This window comes from Ipomoea triloba, chromosome 7, assembly GCF_003576645.1.
Source record: "Ipomoea triloba cultivar NCNSP0323 chromosome 7, ASM357664v1".
In the NCBI taxonomy this organism is placed as follows: Eukaryota; Viridiplantae; Streptophyta; class Magnoliopsida; order Solanales; family Convolvulaceae; genus Ipomoea; species Ipomoea triloba.
The window spans coordinates 123,757-144,901 of record NC_044922.1 but is presented as its reverse complement, the minus strand read 5'-3'; the positions used below and the strand labels follow the sequence as shown (position 1 = coordinate 144,901).

The window sequence follows — 21,145 nt, the reverse complement described above, 5'->3', positions numbered from 1 at the left end:
ACACCTAATATTCATACGCCTAATCTAGAATCTAAACTTCCCATAATATTAATTAAAGAACATATTTGTCCAAATAAAATTTTAAACTTTCATTAAAAAAAAAAAAAAAAAACATACAATTAAGTTTATTTTTCTACATAACAAAGACGAATGTGGATCATGTATAATGAATGTTTACACACAAACAAAATCAACACGAGTACACCTTGAAAAACCGAAAAAACACATAAGGACATACACAATAACACATATATGCGGTATGTGTACATTGCACTGTAGTGTTATGAACACAATGCTCGATTCAATGCACACTATAACCAACATACTTTGATTAAATATGCGCATTGAAATAGAAACGCACACAACCTAAAATGCACATAACACTACAGTGCAACGTACACTTGACGCATGCCTTAGCCCCCCAATTGCACACATTTACATATACACACAAATATATACTAAAGTACAATCCTATAAGAAAATATAATCTTACAAAAGATATACATCTTAAAATCATGCATAACATTCACAAATAATAATATCATGATTATAAATATACACAAAATTACTAATTAACGCGTCCATAAATATATGTAAATAATTCAACAAAATCTAGAAAAATCATACCGTAATCAAAAGTCCAAATTAATCCTTAGTTCTCAAATGGGGAGGGGATCTCACATGGTTGAATATGTGTGTGTGTGTGTATATATATATAGTTAATATAGATACATATACTTTTTTTTTTTTTTTTGAAAACATAATTTATATTTTATTTACTTATTTAGTCAACACCAATTTATTGATATTAAGAAATTGTCACAGTTAGAATTACGATACAAAATACGACACATGAATATAATTGACGTTATACCCAAACCCAATACGTATAATTTCCTTCCGAGGGTATTAATCACTGCTAGCAACCAAAATCATACTTTAGGACCTCCAGCTTCACATTGTTGGCCTAACATTGAGACGTGAAGCTAGCTTCTGACCAAGAGACTTGTCGGCCTACACACACATTGAAGCAAAAGAACATCTTAGTGCATGTATTGTTGTCTCGTGATAAAACATAACACCTAAAACTATTGCTCATATTTTCGTAGATTAATAAAATCTTAAAGATCATACCTGAGTCCAGTATGAAATCCAGATGCTGCGTATTTCATGGGTGACTCGTGGATCAGACAAAGCCTCAACCCATCGGCAGATAAATCTTTCTTGCCTTCATAAACAGTACAGTGTTGCAAATCACTTAAGTTGATGTACTCAAAAAAACCATCTAATGTACTGACGTAAACTATGGGCTCAAAGTACCTATCTGTTGACCAGGATCTGTATCTCTCTCCTGGCTGCTTGAAGTTGTTCTCCTTCTCAATGATGCACTGAATAAATGCAAACAGATACAGTTAGTACAAAACAAAACTAATATGCTTTTACATGACAGACTAGTGTAGAGAACAAATAAATATGATCAAATGAATTGGCCTGAGTGGAAGATGGATATCATATTAAACAACAGGCTATTAAACTTTAATTCCAAAAGTGCTGTTTAAGGTTAGTCAAAAAATAGTGTTTGCAGCAAATTTTATTCACTCCACATAATAACTTCGAGGTATTCAGAAACTACACCATCAATGACAACTCACCTTGTCTCGCTTTCCTGTCAATATGCGTGGAGGAATGGGGTGCTGCTCAGCATGACGGCAAGGATCATACCTTGAGGGGAAATAGTTGACCTGGAATTAGAAAATACACTGAAACAGATAAATCCAGAGAGCATTTTCAAAAGAAACAAAAGAGGAAGCAAAGTACCTCTTCATCTCTATGCATGAAATTCATAAAACCATCATGGTGATTGTTGTGATGAGCACATTTTGGAGCATTGACAGGAAGCTGCAGGTAGTTTGGCCCAAGGCGGTATCGTTGTGTATCAGAATAAGAGAAAATCCTAGTCTGGAGCAGCTTATCATCAGAATAATAAACACCAGGAACCACAATGGCAGGGCAAAATGCAAGCTGCTCATTTTCTGCAAAGAAGTTGTCAATGTTCTTGTTCAACACCAAGCGTCCCACTGGCTGCAGTGGCAAGAGGTCCTCAGGCCATGTTTTGGTTACATCAAGTGGGTCAAAGTCAAATCTGTCTTCGTGATCAGGATCCATTATTTGGATAAAAAGTTTCCATTCAGGATAGTTCCCAGCTGCAATTGAATCATAGAGATCCTGGGTGCCATGGCTGTGATTAGCACCTCCAACCTTAATGCATTCTTCCTCCAACAGACACTTGACTCCACAAGTTGGTTTCCAATGGAACTTCACATAGTGTGCTTTCCCGGCCCTGTTGATCAGGGTATAAGTATTTACCCCAGAGCCTTCCATGTGCCTATAATCTTGTGGGACACCCAAATCATCAAATAGGAAGGTGAACATATGCAAACTCTCAGGATGATGAGAGAAGAAATCAAGGATTCTCCAGTTTTCCTGTATGTGGGACTTGGGATTCGGTTTTAGTGCATGGACCATGTCTGGGAACTTCATTCCATCACGAATAAAGAAAACAGGGAAATTGTTTCCCACCAGATCAAAGTTACCCTACATAACCAAACAAATCACTAACATTAAGTAAAGATGTCATTAAAAATTAAGCAGCACAGAAGAACATCCAGTAACAGAGAACTATACAAAGAATGAAAAAGATCAAAAGCTATAAACATTAACAAAATGTATTAAAAATTAATTGGTGATCCCGTGTTCAAGAAAAACAAGATAACTTCACTGCACAAGAATGATATGAACCTTGGAAATAAATCATCAGCATACCTCTCTGGTATAAAACTTCACTGCAAAGCCTCTGGGATCCCTAAGGGTTTCAGGGCTTCCACGCTCATGGATAACAGTGGAGAACCGAACAATAACAGGTGTCTGTACACCTGGAGCCCGAAGAAAATCGGCACATGTCAGATGAGAAATATCATGAGTTACCTCAAAAAAACCTTTGGCACTTGCTCCCCTGGCATGTACAACACGTTCTGGAATCCTTTCACGATCAAAATTAGCAAGCTTCTCCACCAAGTGATAATCCTCAAGTAGAATCGGTCCTGTAAAAATTGGTAGAAAACTAGAATCAGTGGAAAAAACAGAAAACCAAAACAAGCTTATCAATAAGAAGTATTAAGATACTATACTGAATACTCAAAGACTACTGTATTCCTTCTTTTGGAAACTTTAACACACAGATTTGCAAATACTGTACAAGGTCCTCTATAAAATAATGCTTCATAAAGAGCAGTAGAGCACTACTCCTAAATTAAGAAAATTGAATGGGCAGACAGAAGCCAACTGTGTGTGGCCCATGGACTCACTCACAAGTGAGCCCCAAAGGCCCAGGTATAGTAGGCCTGGGTAATTCAGCCCAAAAATCAGCTCTCTTGCCTCTCTATGTTGGATATTGTAAAAACAGAGAGATCTAAATGGCGAACTAATTATGAATAACAGTAATGATCAAATTGTTGGCATCCAATAACACTGCAGAAATATAGTTCAGATTAAAACACATATAGCAACAGATTTCATTTTATTTTAAGGATCTAATCTTTGCTTCTCAAAAAATGAAAGTACATATCGCTCAGACAACATAGGATTTAATGCACATACCAAATACAATTGCCGACCTGTAGTCGTATCTATCACTACCAATCCACTACGGCGCTAGGAACTGAAATTCTAACATCTTCAGAAAATAGGTTTGAAATATTGCTACGGAGTATTGATATTTAACAAGACATCAACGAGCATTAAGTCATCAATGCAAGTATGAAACCATATACAGAATTAAAAAATAAATAAAAACAAAAAATACCTCTGGTTCCGACAGTCAAGGAGGAGTTGTTGTTCCATACCGGAGCACCAGAATTTGTAGTCCAGAAAGGTGAATTGAAGGCGCTAGACGGACGGTGCTGCATCAAAATTCATAGAAAATGAACAAACAAATCCACAGGGAAATCAATCGATTAAAGTATGTGTGCGCGCGCGCTTTGAAATTTAAGTCGAAGCAAACAAAAATAAGGATCAAAAGACGGAAGAAGAATATGTGAAGATAGGAAGTTTTACCTTGTAAGGATCCATGGAAGATGAGAGATGAGAAGGAAGATTTGTGCAATGGAGAAGAGAGAGTCGAGTGTTTGGAACCTATAGGCTAATTGCTATAGAGGGAAAACCATTTTTTATAAATGAGGAGAGTGGGGTCGCCAGGCACGCACTTCTATTTAATACATTTTAATCACTTCCATTGTGATTCACGGTTTCTATAAAATATTAAAAAATATATATATATATATATATATATATATATATATATATATATTAAATCCAAACTCAAAAATTACGTGGCGAAATATTTTCCCTAGGAAAAGAGGGTACACTAAGTACAGTATCTAGATCCTTCCAATGATTTATCACCGTGTTCAAATCATTTTTCGTACAAGATATTTTTATATTTACATTTTTTAATTATCATTCACCAAGTACAATGCCTCATATTTTTAAATTGATCAAAATTATCAAATAACCTAATCAGCTAACAACGATTTGCTAACGATCATTTTACTAAACAAGGTCATTATGTTTTTTTTTTTTGAAAACAGGTCATTATGTTAATAATGTTTGGAATTTATTTATTTATTTATTCGATCCATCAACAAAAATCAACCCAACGTTTTAAGATAAATATTAAATTTTATAGGAGCGGTACGTGATTTGCTAAACAATAGAAATATTTTAACGATAACTAGTATTTTCGCTCGTGCGTTGCACGGAATGGATTTGTTATAATATTTAAAGAATATTTGGATCAATATACAATTATATATATTATAACATCGAATATTATATAGCCCAATTGATGAAATTGATTGGATCGATTATGTTTTATGATGTTTTCCTTTGAATTAGAACAAATAATTGTCCAATTACCCGGACGTGGATAATTTTTTTTATATATATTGAGATAATAAAAATAAAGATGAAATTATAAAAAAAATCTAATATTGAACGTGTACATTTATTTGATTATAAGATTAATACAAAAATATTACTCAATTAATTGAATAATATATGACTTGTTTTTCTAAAATTATCTTAAAAAGATCTATAAGTAATATGACTTATATAATTATATTATTACTCAAATAAATATGAGAAAATGAGAAATAAATTAATTGTAATTATTATAAAAATAAATTCAACGACCAATGCTTAACTTAATTATCATAATAATTATTAGGCAATTATTATTAGTCAATTACACTAATATATGTGTAATTATACTTTTATACTTTAAGTATATTCATTTTCCCCATATTGCATTTAGTTTTATCTTCCTCCTCCATATTTGAATGAATTAATTTTGATTATTATAAAAATCTAACAACCCATGTTCAATTAATTTTTTTAAAGTTTAAATAACTTAGAGTTTTCAAAAGGAAAGTATAATTAATTATTAAAGTTTTTAAATAATTTTCAATCAATTAGTAATATCCTTTTCTTTTCCCGATAAATGATTTTACTTTTATTAATAGTGTTGATACGTGAGTAGACATATTATCAATTTATAGATATTAGTTAATTTCTATTTTACATTTTCTTAACAAATAAGCTTTATTAATTATTTGACCAATAAAATATTTCATTAATAGACTACAAAAGTTTAGGCGGGGAATGAAATAGGAGGATTTTATTTTTATATATAGTATAGAATATAGATTACGATCTTTTTATATTTTAAATCAATTAGTAATATCATTTTTCTCGGAATAATGGTCAAATAAACCATTGAACTACACACAAAACTGCAATTAGGCCATCGAACTCAAAAAGAATGCAATTGGATTCCTGAACTATATAAACTCATGCAATTAAGTACAAATTGACATGTTTTCAAAAAAAAAAAAGTCCAAATTGACCTGTTTACCTACAATTGTGATGACAGGGTGGTTACTAATTTTAAAATAAACTTTTTAAATAATTTTAATTAAAATAATTAAATAATAATAATAATAATAAAATTTAAAAAAAAAAAACAGACGTCTCCGGCAATTCTTCTATTTTTTTTTTAAATTATTAGTGCCGATTGTTATGTGTAAATTAATATTAGGCAACCTTATATAGGAAAAATGAAAAGAATTACGTAGTAATATTTACCTTATTTTCGTTTCATTTTTAATTGATGATGTAGAATATTATTATTAAAATATTTCCGTTTCATTTTTAATTTCCGTTCCTTTTTAATTTATCTTTAATATTGTTTATAATATGCCTTTATTATTTATGATGTAGAATGTTTTCCTTTTTTAATTAAATTGCAATGATATGACCATTTCCTTTTTCATTTTAGTTAATTATGGATATTTTTTTTATTTACAGTCAATTATTAATATTCATTTTCTTTTATATATTCAATCAATTAGTAACATCAGATTCATTTTTAGTCGATTTTTTTTTATTTTCAGTTAATTAGTCAATTAGAATAATAGATCCACTGGTATTTTTACCTAATTTATGTTCTATTTTTAATTAATGATGTAGAATATTATTATTGAAATATTTTCATTCTATTTTTAATTTACCTTTACTATTGTTTAAAATTTAAAATATGCCTTTACTATTCTTATGTTTTTATATATAGTATAGATTAATATTATGCTAATTATGACATTCATGTATTATGAATAAGTATGGTAATTAAGGAGTATATATTATTATTAAAAAATAATGTATATTAATTTCATTTAATTATGGACGTAATATGTGTATGTTTAATTTTCTTTAATTTTATCCGTAATATATATGTGTATGTTTAATTTTCTTTAATTATGTCCGTAATATGTGTACCATTAATTTCTTTAATTGATTAGATAAAATTACGGCAAGTATAAAAAAAACCGTTTAATAAAAGTATAATGTTTGAACTAATTTCTCAATGACCATAATTATTAAGATTGTATTCCAAAGTAACCATTAGCATAATTTTATATGTGTAATAATCTGTGAATTGAAATAATTTACATAATTGTATGGACGTAATAATATGTGAATTAGCATAATAATACGTGAATTGAAATAATTATCATAATTTTGTTAATCTCCTCTAATTATGGATGTAATATGTGTATTATCAATTTCGTTAACTGATTTGATAAAATTTATATTACGAACAACAATATTAATTCATTAGTTGTCATAATTTTTAAGATTTTATTCAAAAGTAATCAAATGAAATGCACGGGTAATTGACATTATCTGAAGTAAAAATATATAAAATTATCGTAAGAATGAAATCTCTATGTTTAATGACCATAATAAATTTAGATGTTAAATATAGTTGGTAATTACCACTGGTTATTTAGATGGTAAATAGTATATGGTAATTACCTATATAGATTAGCATATTAAACGGATTAACATATGGAACAATGTTATAAAAAATGAAGGAAGCCTTTTAGATAAAATATATTAGGAATAATATCAATTAAATAAAATATCATAGGAATTTCTCAATTCTATATTTATAATTACCTTTATAAACAGATTTAATAGGAAAATTTAGTTACAAACTTATATTAAGAGTTATGGATTATTATTATATATTATTATTATTAATATTAGGAAAATTATATTAAGAATCGTAGATTATTATTACTACGGAGTATTATATTATTATTATTATTATTATTATTATTATTATTATTATTATATTAACATAATAGATTTTAAATCGAGGCTACAAAATTTAATATTATTATTTCATTTATTCAAGTATAGTAATCACCATTTTTTAACTAATAAGTGTGAATTAGTATTGTGCAATTAATGATAAAGATTAGTAATAATTGGAATAAAAAATCAATGATACAATGACCCATGTTTAGCTTCCAATGCACCACTTTTTATAAAATGAAGAAATGGAATGATAAAACGAACAATTGGAATGAATAATTGAGGATTTATTCAAGTATAGTAACCACCATTTTTACCGAATTACATGAGCATCCGTAAATGGAGAAGATCAAGATTGTAAATTCTACAATATATAGATGAGCATCCGTAGATTGCTAGTTATTTTGCACAGTACAACTAAAAAGATGGATAGTTAAATAAGGTATTATCATTCAAAATCTTGTAATACAAAGTTACAATACAATGTTTTTCCATTAGAAATTACCAATCAAAGTAATGTGATTAAAATATAATATTATAGAAAACATTTGATTGTTCACTACAATCACTCTGAAAATTGTAATTTTACATATGTGATACGCCCATGGCAAAATTGGCGTAGCTACTTGAAACCTCATCAGCAAAAATTAAAGCATATTGAGCTGTTAAAATCAAACTAAATCACAGAACTACAAAATACTCTATGGAATGCAGACTACACCATAAGGATCTCCAACATGCAGAATGAATCAACTAAAAATTAAATCATACCGCATACCATAACAATTCTACGCGTGTTAAAGTTCGATCTTCGACTTCGTAGAATTACAAATTATAGATCTCTAACTAATAGTGAGAGCACAGATATTGGTACGTTGTGAGAGAATAGTCATTTCTCATCATTATATAGTGGATGATAAACATAATATGAAAGATTTTTCAAAAGGAAAGTATAATTAATTTTAATTTTATGTAAATATAGATGATTGATATGTAAAAATTTTACTACAATATTATATAATTTTTTCATTCTAATATAGTTAATTACATGTCAATTATATAGATATATATAGATATATAGATATAGATATAGATTATCATATCACTAATCACCCATCACCAATTAATTAATTAATATCAATATCAATCAATATAAATATAAATATTAATATATAACAATATTACCATATCACTAATCACCAATCACCAATTAATTATTCTTTTTTAAAATAATCACCAATTAATTAATTAATATTAGTATATATTAATATATTATATATTAATATATTAATATTAAGAATAATATCATATACCATATTATCAATTATCAATTATATATCACCAATCACCCATCACCCATTAATATTAACAATATTACCATATTATCATATTATCATTATCATATTACCATAATAATATTATAGGATGGATAATTAATAAAATAATAAAATAATAAATAAATAAAATAAATGATTTTACCAAAATACCCCTAAGTTTTGGGGGGAAATTTGGGAGGAGGAAATTGTTTTTATATATAGTATAGAGTATAGATTAACAAAATTTAATCATAGATATTATTAGGATAAAATATTTTCAAATATTAAATTAGAAGGTCTAAAGTACTGATATGAACTTAAATGATGAATGATTATGTCATGGAATGGGCCTAGATATTAGTCTAGGAGTATAGAAGTTCACTTTGGATTTGGGATAAAAGAAGCAACTCAACTTAAGAAAAAAAGTTATGATAAGGCGAACAAAGTGTGATTAAGAGAGACATAAACTTAAAGTATTTTTATTTTTTTTTGAAAATAAACTTAAAGTATTATGTATGACATACTGCATATGTCAAAACTAAACTTCTTTATTAATTTTTTTAATTAATTGAACCACTTATGACTTTAGCGCATAGATAATTAAACTTCAAATATATTACTCCGTAGTCCGTACTATAGATTGGTACCAAATAGAATAATTCTTGAAATAAAAGGCACAAATAAAGGCTATATTTCCGCCTATTTTTTAAATTGCTAGTTATTCTGAGTTCTACTTCTTACTTCTCTCCTATTAGTAGGTATTGATAACTCACTAAAATCTAATAACACTTGACAATCCCAAAATCACATCAAGGCTCCTTATTCCGACCCCTCAAACCAAAGGAGGCCATCACCCTTTGAACATCACAGTTCAGCACTCCACAAAGCAAGAACATAATATAATACCACCATATCACATGGGAGCCGCCTAAGATTGAGGAGTTTATCGTATTAATCACAAAAGTACAGGGCAATAACCAAAATTCCAGAGAGGTTTAAACATCACAAAATAAGAAACCTAATCCCAGTCTAGTGCTCCATGAATGGAGTAAAGGCTTGCACTGATCATGAGCACATAAGCTTACAGTTTCCAAGTCTGGACACCTTAATGAAACAAAGTCGAATAGGTTGAAAATTTGGGGAAAAGAGCCAAAGAAGCAGATCTGTTCATTTGAGAAGGCCAGAGATTTACTAGACTACTTTCTTGTACAGCAGAAAGCAAAATCTCACTCCATGTCACTGTCCTGATCCCTTCACTTTAGTCAAAAGCAGTGCTGCAAGGTTTTGTCCCCAACAAAGTGCAAGGCAAATGGAGCCTTTACCAACAGAACATAATAATTGCCAATGATTTAGCTACTGTTCATTTTTGGGTTGAAGTAATTGAGTTGTTTGCAATGGGGTGAAAGTTGGAGCAGATTTCCCCAGAATATTGAGGGCCTTTCCCCGGTTCACTTCCTTTCCTGAAATTAAAGAAAAGAGACAATTGCAGAAGCATTTTATTTCACTGTTAAAGTTGGTTACAACTACAAATCTGTGTGACACATCAATACATCATAAGCCAGAAGTAGACATGATGAATAATTGATACACGTAAGCAATCAAACCACTAACTCTCTACTCATTTAATCATTTCTCATAGTAATTTCAATCAAAGAAGGAAACTGAGGAAGAAGTTTATAAGCATTAAAAAAAATTCAATTAGTCACTGTAAATCTCGTATAACATGAGATAGTCATGGGATATAAGATGAGATAACTGTGCCATGAAATGCTGGAAGAAAAGCGCTTTCAAGTTTACCATTTCGGTCTGATTGGAGAAACAAAGATCCACATGAAAATCCACATATAGTCATATAGAAGAATGTTATTACCTTCATCTATTGCCAACTGGATAGCCCTTTTCTCCAGGTCAACAGCATGTCTGCTAAGCTCAATTGGTGATAGGCGTAGAAGCACTGTAAAAGATAAACCAACAGCATTATTCTAACAGTGAAATGGGAAAACCCTATAAATACACTGTGAAAAAAGGACCTACTCTTAATATAATCACTATAGAAAGACTCATCACTTTGGTTCAAGATTTTTTGCAGATTAGCAAACCGTTCTGTTCGCTGCTGATCATCAGTCACCTTAGAATCAATTGAACGGGGTTTATCTGAAGTAAACTTAGCAGAATCAGCTTGAGCAGGCTGTGTGACCTTATTACACTTGCCAACAGAATGAGTTGCTGATGTTCTGCCCTGTGAACAAGTAAAGTGATCTGGCATAGTCATAGGAGCATTTTTGTTATTATTCTCCTTCAGTTGATTTGGCTTTTGGGGAACATCCTTCTGTGGCTGACACAAACGCTTCGCCTGAAGTGCCTCTACATATTTGTCTATGTCATTGTGAATTCTTCCTCCACCCAGTTCTAATTCAAACCGTCTTCGAGCATTGAGTATATGCTCATTTGTACCATTACTGATCAATGAAAGGTGACAAGCAGAACTCGAAGGGCGCTCAGGTGTAAGCCTCTTATTCCCACAGACCCTAGTTGCATCTGCAGCAAGTTTTGTCCCCAAGAATAGTGAACTATCTCGATGGTTATTTATCAAGCTGCCATTTTGATTCTGCACATCTCTCAAAGCTGCCTTTTTTGCAACACCAGTTAACTGCTTATCAAAAATAGGTGTACCAGTTCCACTGCTGGTCATCCCATTACTACTGATTTGAGAATTTATCATCTCCGATACCAGATGAGTTCACAGCATAAAACTATAAGGTTTTATAAGTTTCCTGTCACTAAACACATAGAAAAAGCATTGGGTGAGGCTATTCTTTCAACTAAAAGATGTGAGGGAAAAATTTTATTAAAAAAAAAAGAAGGAATAAATTGGGAATGACAGAAACATATACAATAAAGAAATAGAAGCCAACATAAAAATAGTTTAAAGATTATCAACAAGCCCAAATGCCCATTGAATCAATATCTAGGCATACCAACTACATTCTTTTTCTAACTGATAAATGCTCATTAAGAAGAAACAAGCTAGTAGTATTGTTCTAGTTATAATTGGTTGAAAGGAAGATCAATTTAAACCAATTAAGCAATTTACATAGCAAACAAAACTCCAATCTAGCATGACTCACAACGTAATCATCTTACCACTGTATTCCCCTTTTCTAGTACGGAGTAATTTTTTTGAGGCTGTTAATCTTATTAAAATTTCAAGACACTAATCGTCACTCTTCTTTAAAACACTAATTAATCCCGGAACATCAGCAAAAAGATAATAAATTCTATTAAAACAAAACCAAATAGACGGAAAATAAAGTACCCATGGCAGAATTCGCAATTATAAACAAATTACTCTAAAATGCTAAACAAACAAAACGAGTATAATAAATCAGAAAAGGGAAAACGCCACGATATAAAATAAAAAATTTGAACAAATTGAGTGCACAGTAAACATATTTGACTTCTATTATCCAAGCACAACCCCTCTGAACAGGGACAAAACCTAAATTATTACATTCAGTAAACACGACCTCGCCTCGAAAAAAACCCCAAATTCCGGAATTATAACAGAGAATTAGATATATAGGTTGTGCATTTCCACTAACGTCCAGAATATGAGCACACAGGCGTACGAATACGTAGTTTTCAGTTTGAGCCCAAGCTGTTAGCGCAGAGAGTAGGGAGAGTGTATGAGAAACGCTTACAGCTTTGAAGCCGAATCGGAGAGAGTGAGAACGACGAAGAGCGGCGCCACAGAGAGGGGTTTCAAAAGAGGGAAGTTTGGCTCCAAATATTAAAGAATAGTTGTAGGATCTATTTGTTTGGTCATCTTTTTGGGATTCCTTTTATATTCTAATTTCCTTCAAATTGAAATTTTTGCTATACGTGTAATCTCATATTATTGGAATTGTCAAACAAATTATGAATATTAAATTATCAAATTATATTCTAAAAATAAATAAATTACCAAATTATGATATGAGATTTCCTTTCCGTTTAAACAAGGAAACATAAAAATGTTTTACTACGGAGTATCTTATGAGTAAAATTAGTATAATACTTTCAAAAAAAAATTGATTTAACTCATATATTATAGTAATAACAATCATTTGGAATATATTTGTTTTAAATATAATCATGTTCACCTTTAAATTTATGTAACTTGTGAAAATAGTGGCAAGGTAGATTTAGGAGAATTGAGTTCAAAGCTATTTCACGTGAGTAGAACAATGTTGTGGACCGTCTCGCTAACACTGACGCACTACAAGTGACTGACTGAAAAAAATCATGTTATCTCTTCCTCCACCCCGAGTTTGGCAAAAAATACTGTGGAAGATATGATGGGAATACCCATCATCGGAGAGTGATCACCACTGAGTAGGCTGTTTAGCCCTTGGTATCATCTCCTTACGAAAAATTGGGAAAAGTGTCAAATAGACCACTAAACTTTACACTAATAATTAATTAAACACATAAACTTAAAAAAATAATAAATTAAATTCTTCAAGATATCAAATTGAAACAATGAAGCCCAAGAACCAATCAATGACTCGTTATTACAGGTCATTTCAAGTCCGACACCACAATCTGAAGGAAAGCAACTAGTTCTGGTCACCTTCTCCAGCGAAGGAGACCTTTACTGGACGCATTTGCAGGAGAATGCGACCTTTTGTTGCCTTTCGTCGGAGATGGCGATCGGCAACGGCATCGTCGAATTTTTGAGCATGACCTGAAATGACTTGTAATAAAATGTCATTTACCGGTTCTTGGACTTCATTGTCTCAATTTGACATGTTAAAGGGCTTAATTGCATTTTAAAAAATTTAGGTGTCTAATTGACTTTTGTGTAAAATTTAAAGACTTATTTGATATTTTTTCAAAAAAAAAAAAAAAAAAGTAACTTGTGATTTTATTCTCCATCAACACTAACAAATGGCTCAATGACAAATAAATAGTACTCCATAATTAATACTTTATTATATTTACTTTTAGTTTGCATTATATTTTTTACTCTTTGTTGAATCAACCATTGTAATTGATTTTTTTTTTTTTAATAACAGAAAAAAAACGCTACATTTTCTTTATTATTTGTCTAGTAATAAGTAAAACAAAGACGGTTCATTTTAAAACATGTCTATAATTTCCTCATAAGAAACAAAAATTAATGTGGTAACAGTCTCTATTAATTCAAAGATAAAAATTACCATTCTAGGACAAATCTGATACTGAAAACGATTATACCTAACAGATATGAATTAAAGTATATTAAAAAATATCTATATCACAAAAATACATTGATTAAAATTGTCATTTTTGTAATATCATATTATATAGTTAGGTAAGAATTTCTATAACTTTTAATTTCATATATAATGAATAAAGTAATAAGATATATTCATAAAGTAATTGATAGGTTTCAAATAAATTTTAAAATTTATTAAGAAAATATAACTGGATGCTTGAAAACTGAAAAGTACCACCCATGTCATCAATCAAATAATCAGTTCCACTTGTGATCAAATTTTAAATGTTCAGCAATAATATATATATACGGTGCATATTTATTGTTAGATTTGTGTAGTTTATTTTGTCAATTATTAAGTAAAAGATTACTCCGTACTAATCATTAAAGATTATATTGACGGACGGCGTTTGGTCACGTGGTAACGGACGCGAACAAACATCACGCATATGCCTTGCTTCATTAGGTAATGGATCAGAGCGGCAAGCAAAGCAGACAAGGGATTTTTGTTTGTTTGCTTTGTATGCTATTCTATTCTACTTCGTACAGTGATGAAGGTGTCACATTCATCAAGACTCCTCTCCCATGTCCCTAATTTATTCAATTCATTTCGCTTCTCTGCTTCTCGGTGAGCTCAGAGGACTCTGATTCTGCTGCAGATTGCGACAAATATTATGCAAACTTCTTGCGCCCTCCTATCGTCACCTTCTCGTGGGTCTTTCATACCCATTCCGACTAAAAATCTCTTGCGGGTAATTCTTTTAAGTGTTCCTTTCTGTTTTCTGTATTTCTCATTTTGTCGGTCTTCTCAGTATGGAGCAAAGATGGCTGAATTCATGTATGCACTAGTATTATATTTGCCAAGGTTCATTCTTTTGCAATGGGGAGCAATTCTTTCAGTGTTGTGGGGTTGTGTCTAATCTACTGTTTAAAAGCTCAAAATGTAATTTTGGGGCAGGGAATTGAAGGGGAGGGGGAGGACTGATATTATTTCTTCCCATTTAAGTTTTAGTCTTTGCCTTAAAAATTGGTGGCAGGTTCAGTATGATGCAATATTTTCTCAAAATATTATTGACTTTGATTTCGTGAATTCTTATATGTGCTTTCTGTTGCTCAGTGTTGGAATGAGTAGTGCTGTCATTTTCAGCATCATCCATGTAAGCTTTTGTATAATCTTGTTTACAGGCTCCTAGAAATAAGAGATCTTTTGCTTCACCATGCACTACTGGTGCCATCTTTGAATCTCAAAAGCTCTCCAGGGATGTTTTTTCTATTACAGCATCAAGGCTTAGGAATGACAGATGGGTATGTTAGATACTCGCGATTTTACACAGAACAAAAGAGTTGAGAAAAAAAAAATAAAAATAATCCCTATCTATGTTAATCATGCACCGATTTGATTTGCCTATGTTGTGGTGTGTCTGCTCACAGGCTCATGTTTCAAAAGATTTATCATACTTAAATCAATCACCAATGAATCTCAAAAACTTTTGATTAAACATCAAGTTTTCTTTGTTATTGTTTAATCTTGTCATCAACGGGGAAAGGATTTCTCAATTTATATGTGGGCACTTGAACTGTGGGAATGGAACAAGAGCATTTAACTTTCTCAAAATAATTTCTTGAGTCTGAAATATTGTACGGGGAATATAATGATTTCTATTATAAAAAGCTGTGATTCTAAATAATTATCTCTTTCAAGTTTTGAATTTAACATAAAGTAATGCTTTGGTTAATTTTCTGCCACAGAGGGAGCACTGTTCAAATATTTCATCTGTCTTGACTGATGACAGTTCAACAATGGCGGACGTAGAGAAAGAAATTGAAAATATCCACATTCTTGGCCTAGACCAAGGGTTGGAACCGTATAAAGATCACTTCAGATATAGAACGAAGAGATATTTGGATCAGAAAAAGCTCTTTGAAAATTTTGAAGGGGGTCTTGAGGAATTTGCTTTAGGTAATGCTTAAATAATTGTGTTGCAGGCCCTTCATATTATATTATATATTTATATATATACTTTTTGATGTATGTGTGCTTGTGATAAACTTGCTTACTTGCAATGAAAGATGTACTTGTTCTTCTTGTGACATTCTGCATAAGAAGAATGATTGTAGAAACTTAAAAGAACCTGACTTGAACCTAACTCATACATTGTGATTTACTCAAACAATTAATGTTCACCCCCTCCATTAGAATATAAATTTATTAGTTCAAACGTGTCCTTTAGGGCTGGATGTGCATATATTGCTTACTTTTAATGGCTTCCCCCTGGCTTGCAGGTTATTTGAAATTTGGGTTTAACAAAGAAGAAGGCTGCATTGTCTATCAGGAATGGGCCCCTGCTGCTCAGTAAGTTATATTGGCTATGGAAGGGGATATTCATTCACTCACTTCGTACTACGGTTGACTTAACCTGTTGAAAGCGCAGGGAAGCAGAAATTATTGGTGATTTCAATGTGTGGGATGGGTCCAGTCACAAGATGGAGAAGAACCAATTTGGTGTATGGAGCATAAAAATTCCTGATTGTGATGGAAAGCCAGCTATTCCACACAACTCCAGAGTTAAGTTCCGTTTTAAGCACAACAGTGGTGTTTGGATTGATAGGATCCCAGCTTGGATAAAGTATGCTACAGTTGACCCTACAAAGTTTGCTGCACCTTATGATGGTGTGTACTGGGACCCACCAGCTTCTGAAAGGTGAACTTTCTTATACTTAAGTATTTCAAACTGAAGTTTTTCTACTTTTATTTTGAGAAACTATCATCTGGTCATCATTCTTGCATGCACTTGTATTAACTAATACGGAGTAAGATATTAATGTCTCCATATTTTGCTTATTACTTAGTATATTGTGGTATGTTCCCATGTTTATGGACACAGTTGTAAGCACTAATGGTTGAAAAGATCATTTTTCTTTTGATAACTAGAGTGGAGCTTTACTAAATTAAAGTTGATGAGTTTCACATAACTAAAGTTGATGACCGAATTTTTCCCTCTATTGAAATTTGAAGCATGTCCATGGTTCAATGGTTGACAAATTTTCTTTGATAAACATACAGATATGATTTTAAATACCCCCGCCCTCCTCAACCCAAGGCTCCCCGGATATATGAAGCTCATGTTGGGATGAGTAGCTTGGAACCTCGTGTAAATTCATACCGAGAATTTGCTGATTATGTTTTACCCCGTATAAAGGAAAACAATTATAATACAGTCCAGTTGATGGCTATAATGGAGCATTCCTACTATGCATCATTTGGATATCATGTCACAAACTTTTTTGCAGTGAGTAGTAGATCTGGAACACCAGAGGACCTTAAGTACCTGATTGATAAAGCACATAGCTTAGGTTTACGGGTCTTGATGGATGTTGTCCACAGCCATGCTAGCAACAATGTCACCGATGGCCTCAACGGCTTTGATGTTGGACAAGGTTCACAAGATTCTTACTTTCATACTGGTGACCGGGGCTACCATCAAGTGTGGGATAGCAGGCTGTTTAATTATTCTAATTGGGAAGTCCTGCGTTTCCTTCTTTCCAACTTGAGGTGGTGGCTAGAAGAGTACAAATTTGATGGATTTCGATTCGATGGAGTAACTTCAATGTTATATCATCACCATGGAATCAATCTGACATTCACAGGAGACTATAATGAGTACTTTAGTGAGAAGACAGATGTTGATGCTGTGGTTTATTTGATGCTGGCCAATACTCTGATCCACAGTATCATGCCAGATGCAACTGTGATTGCTGAAGATGTGTCTGGTATGCCTGGACTTTGCCGGCCTGTGTCTGAGGGTGGTATTGGGTTTGACTACCGGTTAGCAATGGGCATTCCAGACAAGTGGATTGATTACTTAAAGAATAAGAGTTATGCAGATTGGTCAATGAAAGAAATAACATGGACTTTGACAAATAGGCGATACACAGAGAAATGTGTAGCTTATGCAGAGAGCCATGACCAGGTATAACAGAGATATTAAACTAATTAAAATGAGATGCATCTCTGACTTCAAAATTTTCTTTGCCCTTGATGGTATCAGTTCAATGAAGCTTGCTTGCATCTTGTAGTGGCGGATGATATATGTCCAATTTTTTGTCCTTCCCTCACTTGGTCATTTTTCTGCAAGCAGGCTATTGTTGGAGACAAAACTATTGCGTTTCTCCTAATGGACAGAGAAATGTATTCTGGCATGTCCTGTTTGACAGAAGCTTCTCCTGTTGTTGATCATGGAATTGCACTTGTCAAGGTTGGTTTGATGTGTCCTTAAACTTATAGAGGCTTCTCCTGTTACCACAAGTGTGGAGTTGGGACAATTTTGACATTGCCCTTACTTATTTGCAGATGATTCACTTTCTATCAATGGCATTAGGAGGAGAAGCGTATCTAAATTTCATGGGAAATGAGGTAAAAAAAAAGAAAAAGAAAACACCCTAGCATTTTGAAATACTAAGTTTCATACCTGGATTTTATTGGATTGCAGCAGTGAAATAAAATTTTTCAAAGCATAAAGAAATTTTTAACTTGCATTCTTTGTTTTTATTAATATATTTCTCAAGAATAGCATAAACAAATACATAACTTCTCTCAAGATAACCGTTTCTAGTTTCCTTGCAAGTGCACGAGGACATATTAAGGTGGTTGGAAAATGGCCATCCATTTGCAATCTAATTACTGACTTCAGGCTGCATATATGCCTGTTATTAACTATGATTTGAAAATGGCATTTGTATATTTGGTTAAATTGGCTGTAAATTGATAGGTGATGGTAAAAATGACAGATAATGTTAATATTTTGAGATAACTAATGTATTATGTGATCAATCCTTCTTATAGTTTGGCCATCCTGATTGGATTGACTTCCCTAGAGATGGCAACAACTGGAGTTATGAGAAGTGCAGACGCCAATGGAATCTTGTGGATACAGATCACTTGAGATACAAGGTTCAAATTTTCATTTAATTCTACTTAGTTTTAGGGTGTGTAATTAATTGGCTCCATTTATCATCTACCCATGTAATCCATGTTTTTGGCTTAGAGAATATTAACTCTATCTTCCGTAAGTTTCTTTATATCATATTCTGATATTCTCTTTCCCCTTGAATTGCAGTTCATGAATGCATTTGACAGGGCCATGAATTTGCTTGATGAGGAGTTTTCCTTCCTTGCTTCAGAAAAACAGATAGTAAGCAGCATAGACGAAGATAATAAGGTACAAATATGCAGTAAACGTGAAATGAGTGAATGAAACCTACCAGAATTTTATGTGATAAGATAGATGGATGGTGATTCTAAAAGTAAATTTACTTGAGTGTCAGTGTGCATGCAAGCTTTCCAACTATTGATGTTTATCCATGGCTCATTATGCAATGTTAATTAGCAGTGCTAATAACAACTTATTACTTTGACTTTGCAGGTAATTGTATTTGAGCGTGGAGATCTGGTATTTGTATTTAACTTTCATCCAGAGAATACATACGAGGGGTACATGTCTTTCCTAATCGAGCAATCTGTTTATGAATTTTGTTCTTCATATCTGTTGAATGAACAAATTAAACCAAACTGACCGTGTTTTCAAACTCTTCTACTGATCCAACTTCAAACTTGCAGGTATAAAGTTGGATGCGACTTGCCAGGTAAATACCAAGTTGCACTGGATAGTGATGCTTGGGTCTTTGGTGGGCATGGCAGGGTAAGGAGTTCTCTATATTAACTTCTGATATCTTTGCTAAATGGCATATCAATGCAACCCTTCTCAGATCAAGAAGAGCTACAAATTGTTGTACTCGATGACTTTTTTGAACCTAAGGTTTAAAAGTTGTAGCTTTTTCATACCTCTATGGTTCCCTGATAGGTGGGCCATGATGTAGACCATTTCACATCACCTGAAGGAATACCTGGAGTTGCTGAAACAAATTTCAATGGTCGTCCAAACTCTTTCAAAGTACTCTCTCCTCCTCAGGCATGCGTGGTAAGATTCCAACTGTGACCATTTATGTGTGCTTGGAATTTATTAGTGACTGCATGCTATGATTGTTCATTTACTTATTTTAGTTTTAGACATCAAATTTTCTGTATATACGGATCACTACATTTCCTAGCAATCTGCAACTTAAGTTTTATCTGCAGAGATTGCAGCATCTAATTGGAAAATTAATAAACATTTTCTTTCATTTTGCCATTGTAATTTTAGTTAAAGAACATTCCCTTCAAGCTCCAAACTAACTAATTATATATTCCCTCATTTGTGAAGGCCTATTACAGAGTTGAAGAAAGCTTAGACGAAGTCCAAGATGAACAGCCTGCCACTTTTACTGAGACTATATCAACCAATCTAGTGTTGGTAAGTGATGACGATCTTCAAGAATTGCCCACCGAAAATCTTCAGGAATTGCCTAAGGTGGGTAATAGTGATGTTGACGGTCTTCAAGATTTGCCTGCCATGGGTAATAGTGATGTTGATGATCTTCAAGAATTGGGTACTGTGGCTAATAGTGATGTTGGGCAAAGCAAGGTGCAAGACCTGGAGGAGAACCCCCCGGATCTGGATGATGAGTCAGATGATTGAGGCAGCTATCTATCTTTGAGCATATATGTACATATGGAAGAGAATCAAGGTTGTCTTGTTATGTTTAATGTTTTTAGAATGGCTGTAAATATAACCTTGTGAAACTAAATCCATCTTTTGAAGTTGGTCCTTTGATGTCTGCAATAAAGCAAAGGCTTTTATAAATTATGTTGTCATTTAAGAGTACAGAATTCTTGCAATTTTGGGCGGGCGGGCTACGTACTGAGTACAAAAACATGCAAATTAAATTATGAGTGAACACTACAGCATGCCAATTTGGCTCATTTTATTCCTAACCA

At 32.3% G+C, this 21,145-nt stretch overlaps 3 protein-coding genes across 4 annotated transcripts; 1 reads left to right on the top strand and 2 right to left on the bottom strand.

Moving 5' to 3' along the window:
* Positions 1–738: 738 nt before the first annotated feature.
* Positions 739–4,237, bottom strand: LOC116026018 (catalase isozyme 1). Its single transcript, XM_031267457.1, has 8 exons — positions 4,114–4,237; positions 3,863–3,959; positions 2,824–3,101; positions 1,819–2,595; positions 1,653–1,742; positions 1,321–1,388; positions 1,135–1,228; positions 739–1,014 (listed from the first exon to the last, which is right to left on the bottom strand). The coding sequence occupies exons 1-8, from the start codon at positions 4,126–4,128 to the stop codon at positions 955–957; spliced, it is 1,479 nt and encodes a 492-aa protein (XP_031123317.1). The 5' UTR covers positions 4,129–4,237; the 3' UTR covers positions 739–954.
* Positions 4,238–9,935: 5,698 nt separating this feature from the next.
* Positions 9,936–12,833, bottom strand: LOC116024737. The gene is made up of 4 exons (XM_031265715.1): positions 12,734–12,833; positions 11,067–11,812; positions 10,903–10,986; positions 9,936–10,492 (listed from the first exon to the last, which is right to left on the bottom strand). Exons 2-4 carry the CDS (start codon positions 11,752–11,754, stop codon positions 10,386–10,388), a joined length of 879 nt encoding a protein of 292 aa, XP_031121575.1. The 5' UTR covers positions 11,755–11,812; positions 12,734–12,833; the 3' UTR covers positions 9,936–10,385.
* Positions 12,834–14,744: 1,911 nt separating this feature from the next.
* LOC116025473 (1,4-alpha-glucan-branching enzyme 1, chloroplastic/amyloplastic-like) lies at positions 14,745–21,011 on the top strand. 2 transcript variants are annotated; one of them, XM_031266704.1, is made up of 14 exons: positions 14,745–15,023; positions 15,457–15,576; positions 16,021–16,231; positions 16,555–16,624; positions 16,704–16,973; positions 17,336–18,242; positions 18,411–18,527; positions 18,623–18,685; positions 19,115–19,222; positions 19,389–19,490; positions 19,695–19,762; positions 19,889–19,970; positions 20,133–20,249; positions 20,532–21,011. In XM_031266704.1, the coding sequence occupies exons 1-14, from the start codon at positions 14,946–14,948 to the stop codon at positions 20,844–20,846; spliced, it is 2,628 nt and encodes an 875-aa protein (XP_031122564.1). In that variant the 5' UTR covers positions 14,745–14,945; the 3' UTR covers positions 20,847–21,011. The 2 variants fall into 2 exon arrangements, with proteins under 2 accessions (XP_031122564.1, XP_031122565.1); XM_031266705.1 differs by lacking the exon at positions 15,457–15,576.
* The last annotated feature ends 134 nt before the right edge of the window (positions 21,012–21,145 follow it).